The sequence below is a fragment of the Phascolarctos cinereus genome, unplaced genomic scaffold, assembly GCF_003287225.1.
Source record: "Phascolarctos cinereus isolate Bilbo 61053 unplaced genomic scaffold, phaCin_HiC Scaffold_985;HRSCAF=1641, whole genome shotgun sequence".
NCBI classification, from domain to species: Eukaryota; Metazoa; Chordata; class Mammalia; order Diprotodontia; family Phascolarctidae; genus Phascolarctos; species Phascolarctos cinereus.
The window spans coordinates 1,019-10,310 of record NW_027556385.1 but is presented as its reverse complement, the minus strand read 5'-3'; the positions used below and the strand labels follow the sequence as shown (position 1 = coordinate 10,310).

At 36.1% G+C, this 9,292-nt stretch overlaps 1 protein-coding gene across 1 annotated transcript; it reads right to left on the bottom strand.

The window, feature by feature from the left end:
• Window positions 1-390: 390 nt before the first annotated feature.
• Window positions 391-8,888, bottom strand: LOC110204710 (rho guanine nucleotide exchange factor 12-like; the record flags this gene model as incomplete). The annotated part of the gene is made up of 10 exons (XM_020980807.1): window positions 8,673-8,888; window positions 7,715-7,829; window positions 5,293-5,393; window positions 4,979-5,056; window positions 3,821-3,896; window positions 2,470-2,637; window positions 1,800-1,887; window positions 1,155-1,241; window positions 965-1,044; window positions 391-615 (listed from the first exon to the last, which is right to left on the bottom strand). Coding segments are annotated over exons 1-10 (1,219 nt in total), but the record flags the coding sequence as incomplete, so codon positions are not given.
• Window positions 8,889-9,292: the final 404 nt, after the last annotated feature.

The following is a 9,292-nucleotide window of genomic DNA, read 5'->3' as shown; positions in this document are numbered from 1 at the left end:
TGGCAATCTCTAAACTTTTTAGTTGTTAATGTCTCCACCATTTATTACATATTTGAAACATACTGTTGCTTACTGTCAAGTTTTGCTTTAAGTCATAACTAATATAAGACTAAAGGATTTAGCATTAGAAGAGACTTTAGAGATCATCTAGCCCAACACCTTGATTTTGCAGATGAAGAAAGTGAAGCCCAGAAGAGCCAAGTAGCCTAAAGTCAACCAGGCAGTAAGAGCACAGCCAGGACCTAACTCTGAATCTAGCACTTTCAATTACACTATGCTGCCTTGTCATTTCAGCTAGACCATTAAAATCTCTGAGAGCAGGGATTCTCTCTTATCCTTATGGTACAATGCCTAGCACAAAGTATGTGACTGATTGACTGAATCACTTACAGTTCCTCAGTGCGTCCAATGCCCACCGCTCTTCAGAGACAGGGAAACGTGGCTCTGGGATAGTGCTCTGATAGTCCATTCCAGACTCTTTAGATGTCTCTTCTGCTTGTTCCTTTTCAAACTGTCTTTCAGCCAGTAGATCATTGATCTCTGATTTCCCAGAGGTAACTGATGAAGGGGACTGATGTTTTGATATTAAAGGAGTATCTGTTCCCATGTGTTTTTCTGCTCAATGGGGAATAAAAGGTGTGATGTTTATAAATAGTAGGGACTCAAATACCAAAGTAATGCCCTCACATGCTTCCCAAATGATAAAAGAAATTCTATATAATTTATGTTTGAGTATCTTAAACAGAAACTTAGCAAGAAGCAAAGAAAGCCATCCCTAGCAAAGCTTATAATTTTCAACCTAAAGAATTCAAAAGGAATTTCACCTGCATGGGCTATCCTGACAATCCTGCCATGTTAGATCAGTAGGCTAAATCTATGAACTACAGACCTCTTCAAAGATTCCTTAAAAATTTAATAAGATATATTGATCATATTTTCCCTGAGCTAATAGGAATGAGTTTACCTGGACTTTGAAGACTAGAGGTAGAAACACCATGTGATTCCTCCTTCACCTTTGAAGCTTCTTCTTCATCACGCTCACCTCTACAGAAATATAAAATCCATCTTTCATAACCATCAGGTACCTAACACCACTGCACCAAAATGTACACAATACAAAATCACAGTAATCAAAAATCAAAGCAAAAACTCACTCGCAGGGGGGTGACTCTGGTAGTGTAATGGGCTTTGTGGACTGTTCCTTTACTGAGAGGGCCATCCTGCCAATCAAGTCCTGCCAGCTGCAGGAAGTTCCAAGAAGTTGTTGAGGTAGGGGTGGGGGTGGGGGTGGCCCAGGGGAAGAGGAAGGGAAAGAAGAGAAAAAATAAGAGAAGATGAGAAAAACCACATCCAACACAACTTGGAAAAAGAAAGTAACTTTCAAATTTGCAAAGAGGAAATCTCTTATGTAGCAAAGTGCAGATGCCAAAGTCATATCTCAACAAGAAAACTAACAGTAATACAGTAATCTGTTTAAAGGATCCACTAAAAACTTGAGACAATGTTATAAAAAGAAAATTTAAGAAGAGATTAAATTTAATTCAACAAACATTTATTAAGAAACTAAGTAAGCTTGTGGTGGGTGCTGGGAATACAAGGATAATAAAACAAAACAATCTCTGCCCCAGAAGAGGATAAACTTCCTCAAAGATTGGAGCAGGGAGGGTATTCAGTTTACAGTCAGTGTTTTTGTAGTCCAACTACTTCTAGCCATTAAACTAATCAGGTTTGTGAAACATTAGGCTTTGAATCTAACAGAAAATACTAGGTAGAAAAATACAGTTGAGACCGTCACTTACACTGCCTTTTCAGAAACTGTCTGTGCCACCAATTCATAAATTTGGGCTCCATTATCTGACATAGAGATGACAAATAATGCTTTGTTATCTGGAAGAGAGAGAATAGAAAGTTATTCCATCATGGATCAAACAGAAATATTTGTGATCCCAAGGGGATGTTGAGTATTCACATCACTGAATCAAGCATTGTATTCATTTTCCATTATAGATGTGAGTTTCCAACTTCAACTATTCTAAACTCTTAAATGTTCATTTATTTTACCTAAGACAAAAAAGCTTACTACTGTTCACGTACATAATGGCACATGGTAGGAAAGCTCAGAGAATTTAGGTATCTCAAGTCTCTTGTGATAGATATGTATATGTATATGTATATGTATATGTATATGTATATGTATATGTATATGTATATGTATATGTATATGTATATGTATATGTACATGTACATGTATATGTATATATGTATATAAGTATGTGTATATATATATATAGATATATATGCATATCATTGCTTCACTTTACAAATAGGAAACAAAGCTCATGAAATTTCTCCAGGTTTACCCAAGCAAAGAATTTGAGATCCCTTTTCCTAACTAGACAACGTGCTATTTCTAAAGTAACTTTATAATGAACCATAAGTTGTAGTTTTTCACCCAGTGGAAGTACTTGCCTGTCGCAACTTGTCGAACCAACACGGTATTCAATTTGATCACAGGGCTGAATGTGTGTTTGCTATCTGCTGTAGATGCTAGAATTTTACTATGACACCTCAACACCAGTCTATCATCCTGCTTTTGTAACAATACAAGGATGTCCTCCAGCAACAATGTGTACAGATCTACAAAAGAGAAGGTACCACACATTCATAACCAACTTTATGGGGGGAAAAAAGCAGTATGATGATGTATGAGATCCAATAATCAGTTTGCTTCCTTATAGTAGCCCAAATTCACACATCACTTTAAGAATTGCAAAGTATCTTAATCAAGACATATTTCACAAGCATACCAGGCACTGTGCTAAGCACTAGGGACACAAAAAGAGGCAAAAGACAGTCCCTGCCTCCAAGGAGCTCACAATCTAATTGGGGAGCTCACATTCTAATATATTATTTCATTTAAGCCTCAAAACAACCCAGTAAAGTCAGTAGTACAGGTTTCATTATCCCCACTTGAAAGATGAAGAAAGATTAAATGACTTGCCCATAGTCAGTCATTAAGTGTTATAGGCAGGATTCAAATTAAAATCTTCTTGACTCTGTGTCCAGAACTTTAACTACTATGTCAAACTTCCCTTGCTTACAAATGAAATGCTTACAATTACTTTTTAAAATAGTAGTACTAGGGTAGAGATACAATTGGATCATGGCAAAGCCAACTGATATCTCTGTGATGATATTCATGTTAAATGTTATATAAATGTTAGCTATTAGTTTTGTGCTTAGCACACAGTGCCTGGTACATAGTAAGCAGTATATGACACACTGCAAAAGTAACCAAAACAAATAAGTGAAAAAACAACCCTTAAAAAACAGATCTTCAGGGGCAGCTAGGGTGCACAGTGGATAGAGCACCAGCCCTGAAATCAGGAAGACCTGAGCTCAAATCCGGCCTCAGACCAGACACTTGACACTTACTAGCTGTGTGACCCTGGGCAAGTCACTTAACCCCAACTGCCTTAAAACAGAGAGAGAGAGAGAGAGAGAGAGAAAGAGAGAGAGACAGAGAGAGAGAGAGAGAGAGAGAGAGAGAGAGAGAGAGAGAGAGAGAGAGAGAGAGAGAGAGAGAGAGAGAAAGACAGAGAGACAGAGAGACAGAGAGAGAGAAAGAAAGAAAATACAGATCTTCACATTTACAAGTTGTTCGTGACAGCACTGCAATTTGACATTACTTGAAAACATGAAAAACAAGCCTCTTCTTCTCAAGGGAATTTCACCTTCCTCTCAATTCCACTTCTACATTCCCTTTCTCTCTAGCAGAAAAAAAAAGGAAAAAACAACTGAAAAAAGACATCCAACCTACCAATAGTCTTATCTCTATTCACCTTCCATACCAACGGTCCTTCATGAATCATCTTCCTCTTTGTTAAATCCAAATTCTGTCAAAATGAAAAAAGCAAACACAAGTGACTCCCTGAATGACGTAATACTTTGCCAAAACTTTTACCTTCATCATTGCCATCATCAATGCAATAAGTATATTCATTATTTAAATTCAAATCATTCATACAGAGCAGGCATTATTCTTCCTAAATTATCTGAACAAGGATAAAATACAGAGACAGAGTAATTAAAACAAAATGATACAAAGGAATAGAGATACCTCAGAAAAGCAACTGCAAGACCTGTTTTCTCAATCTTATTATTACCATGATCTAACTACTTTACCCAGTCACCAGATCCTGACTATATGGGCCCATAAAGACCACCGCTCATATTCAGTCTTAAAAGCCTAGATGACCAAGAGGCTTCAAATATTACCAATTATTAACATAAAAATCCTCTTTCTGTCATTCATTTAGCCACAAAAGAAGAGTGCTGGGACAACAAAAAGAGGGTAAACACATTAAAACATGCTTATCTGTGAAAAGTTACACCACACAATGAAGTCTGTTTTAAATATCTACTTAAAAGACCTACCTAAACTGGCTACATAGTAAGGGTGGCATTTTTAATGAAATTATATTTTTAGGGATACTCAAAAGTAGTCATGAAGAAATAATACTACTAGAAGTTGTATTTAGTATAAGTTTTGCCATCGTTTAGTGTCACAATTATAGAAGTTGAGCTTTTCTGCGCTTTAAAAGAACCTTAAGGAAGGACTATTAAAATATCTTGTTCAACCCAATAATCTGGGAAGTCCATTCAGTAAACAGCACCTCTGCACAAACTACAGAACAATTTTTTCTTTAAAATTCAAGTATAATTAGGATTTCTAAACTTCTTGGAAGTTTCTTCTACCCTGATGTGCAAAAGAGTAGAGTACCATACAAGCATTCCTCTAAATGAGCTACCATCACAATATGGTACAGATGTTTAAAGGAACATCAAAAATACAAAAGTAGACAATATGTCATGTTTTCTTTACATTATAATAAACTCCAAAAAAGTTTGGTTACCTATCACTGTTCTGTTAAACTGAACTCTATGAAAACTATTAAGACCATTAGACCTCTCTCACCCTGAGCTCTTCAACATTTGGATACTCTGACAGCTTCAAGTTAGATGTATCAAGGCGACGCTGGTAATCTTCTAAGCGCTGGAAATGAGATAACATGAAGCCAGGGTTATTGCTCTGGTGAAGTGATGCTCAAATAGTATTGCAACCTGGTGCTATACCAGGGCACAATGACCTTGATATACCAGTTACAGAAGTAAAGTCTTTCCCTGTAACTAAAACAGCTGGTATTTCAGGGATATCTGTTTCTCTTTTACCAGTCCCACCTTTTCCTTCCCTTGCTGTCTTAATAGTTAGGTGTTTTTTTTGTTCTTTACCTGTTTGTTCTCTGCCTCCTTGACAGCTTGATTCACATAATTTAGGATTTGACGACAGTGATCTGCTGCTTTCTTCACCTTTTCTCTTTCCTTTGGCCGTTCTGAAATTAGGCAAGATAGAAAAAAGCAAATGGTAGAAATTTGATGAGAAGATGAAAAATGGAATTTGATTCCAATCCATTAAATCAATGCTCTGCTATTTTTTTCCTATCTAGTTGAAAAATAATTTATTTATAAGTTCAAAAATGTTATGACAGCCTTGGTCAATGACAAGTCACTAACCAGGTTTGAAAACATTTTGCTTGGCAGTAAAGCCATGAAAACAGTAGAACAAAATACTTCTAACAGCACTATTTTAAGCAATAAAGAGTTAGTGTACAGAGCTCCACATGTAAAGAACTATATTTATTTTAACATAGAATTGTTTGAAGAGTGCTATGAATCCAAATAATTCCATAAAAAGTAATTCATTGAATGTGAAATCAAGTTCAAACAGAGTAAAAAGTGGTCTACAAAATCCACATCATTAAAAAGAAATTCAATGAAAGGTATGTGAATGTTATACTCTTACTGAGAATTTAAGGGATGCTAAAATCAGTTATCAAAGTTATAATTCCCCAGACAATTATAATCCAGTCATATTGTACAAATATAGTAAGGCATAAAATTTAATGGAATTTTTAGTAAGACAAAATCCTACTTATACAATAAGGAGTAAGCTATTGTTTCTAGGAAGAACTATAATTTTCAATTTCCTAATTTGTATATTCAAATTTTGAGATATAAAATTAGATGAGCAAAAGCTTAGTTGCACTAAATTATTTAAAAAGCTACAAGCACATGACCCTAAAGCAAGACTGAAGAAAAATGACTTTGTTTCAATTTTCACTACAGGAAAGTCAGTACTACAGTAATATAGTAAGTACTTTATGCATCTCTGTAAGGCCTGAACAGAATCAAAGAGCCATACATAGGTAATTGAACCTAGAAGGACCCTTAAAAAGAACATTTAGTCCAATGTTTCACAATTACCAGGGCTTGGCAAATTTCCACCAATTCATTAAACATTTACTAACAAAAGATTGTTATTTCTTAAATATAGACTTAAAAAGCTTTTAAAAACTAACTTATTTTCCAGCAGTTCTCTCTGTCTTTCCTTTCCAATCCCTAGCTTTCTCTATTCTAAGCTCCCAACCTCTGTCCTCGAGGTATTTGAAATTGCCCAGGAGGGTTCTCAGTAGATAATTCAAACATATTACCAGTCTAATGTATAGTTTGGGAAATGATGATCTTATCAACTGTCTCCTCAGGACCTCCCTCTTCTCCAACCTAATTTATACAAATTTATACAAAAGATAAAATTTCCTCTGACCCTGGTGTAGCATGCATTACACAATACCAGCACATGCCATTGTAAAGCGGCTACAAAGTAAATTAAGTAATATCTTGAATCCTGACATATCATTTGGACAGACAGTCAGTCAATAAATACTTATTAGGTGCCTACTATATGCCAAGCTATGCTTAGGGCTGGGGATACAAAAAGAGGCAAAAAATAGTCCCTGCCCTCAAAGAGCTTACAATCTAATGGTAGGGAAAAGCAAGCAAGCAAATTAAGTACAAACAAACTATATACATGGTAAACAGGAAATAATTAAGAGAGGGAAGGCACTAGAATTAAGAGGGGTTGTGAAAGGTTTCCTGAAGAACAGAGGTGTGAAACTCACAGCACTCCCAAATACCTGCAAAACTTCTAGAACCAAAATAAAATGTAATTGGAAAATGTTTAACAAAATAAATAAAAATATAATACATCATAGATAATACTAATTTGTGGTTTTCCAAGTCAATTAGCAACCCACAGGGACCGTTTCTATTTGAGTTTGATACCACTGATGTAAAAGATGGGATTTCAGCTGGTATTTGACGGAAGTCAGGGAAGCCGGGAGGCAGAGCTGAGGAAGAGCATTCTGGGCATGGAGGATAGGCAGAGTAAATATCCAGAGCCAACAAATGGAGTGCCTTGTGTGAGGAACAGCCAGGAGGCCAGTGTCCCTGGATCAAAGAGTATGTGTTGGAGAATAAGGTATAAAAAGACTGAAAAGATAGGAGGGAGCTAGGTTATGAAGGGCTTCGAATACCAACAAAGCCTCTTGTATTTCGATCCTTAAGGTGATAGGAAATCAGTGGAGTTGACTGAATTAGGGGGTGGGGTGAGGTACAGAGGGTGACATTGTGTGATATGCACTTCAAATGGCCGGGGAGAAAATGAAAGGGTCAAAGGATTAGAGGACTTAGTGTGAGGTTTGGTAAGGGAAAACAGAAGGAAAATAAGTCTGCAGATAAGGGGGTGCTATGTTACACTAACAGGAGGTAGTATTTTATGAACTTACTGCATTTAAGTGGGAATACTATACTGTACCTGTGTACTTAGCAATATTATCCAGCAGAAGGGGATATTTAGTGAGCCTCTGCATTTGAGTAGGAATAATATCCTTTAGCTGCAGTCGACGGCACAGTGGATTACTCTCAGCATCCTAAAATTAAATAGTATGAAATTAAACTGCAATTGTCATTTATATTAAAGGTGTAATTACCTGAACATGTACAATCTACCTATTCATAATGTATATGTGTAAATGTGTGTGTATCCACATTTCCAGTAAGGCAAAAAATGCCAAGATTTATCATCAACATTTCACAAACCTATTATGTCTTTAATCAAATACAGGAAGAATAGCATCACTTAAAACTATTAAACCAATAGCTTCCACCCCACATTCCAGATACTTGTTATCATTTGTAATAAATTGAAGTCACTGCTTTCTAGAGACACTATCAATTTCACATTAAAAATTTTTTAAACATATGCCATTTTTCAAAATCAAACTATTATTTTACAATGCTTGACATTCCTTAGGATAAATTAGTGAACTAATGTGGTATTTTTTTCATTGAAATGGGCACAGCAAACAATGCATCTACATCATTCTCTTTCCCAAAGCACGTGCCTATAATTGTGTCTTCTTGAGTCAAGACTTTTGCTCTACTACTTTCACCCTAGTATCCTAATAGATGCAAACTGTCTCCTGATCATACACCAATAGCATTGCTGAACATCTGTGGCAGGTGTCTTGATCATGATATTAAATATTCTTTTTTATCAAAGTATTATCGACCTTCACAATGTTAATATTCTACCCCTCCAGAAATGACTTAGTAGAGATAATCTAGGGCTGGGAATAATCTTGATGTAAGACCAATGCCAGACACAATTCTAGTAAATGATTTAATCTTAATTATACTCCTAGTTTATCCTAGCTTTGTTAAGAACCAGAACTGGCACTAGCTCTTACTGCTGACTTAGCAACTCAATTTACCTGCACAAAAGTCTGGAATCTAGAGTCCTTTTTCTGACGAGACTTGATCATTTCCAGGGCAAAAGGCTGGTTACTACAAAAGGTGGCAGCTGCATGTTTCAACTTCTCCTCTCCTGCTCCGCTGAACTGTGCCAAGAATGTAAAGAAAACAATAGAGAAAGGGATAATAGACAACACAACACAGGGCAAGATGATGAACATCTAAAGTACCTTTTCAATGGAAGTATTTTCAAGTGATAATAGATGTAGATTAGCCACTTATTTACATGGGGGAAGGAGAGGAACTTTTATCCATCAAAAATAATATCCTTTCCATTCCACTAATATAATTATATCTTTTCTCATCATCTAAGATCTTGATGTTAGAAGAGCAATTTGTCAATCAAGAAATATTTATTTACAGAAATTCATAGATTATTAGAGTTGAAAGGGACTTCAAGGATCACCTCCATTTAACTCTGTCACCTTAAAAGTAAGGAGACCCAAGTCCAGAGTGGTTTAAGTGACCTGTCCAAGATCTTGCTTGACAGTCCCCTTTCTGTCAATGATACATAACTAAATGCACAGAAAAGCTGCTCCTTTATTAGCATGGGACACCAAGTGTACTGCTGTTCTGAGAA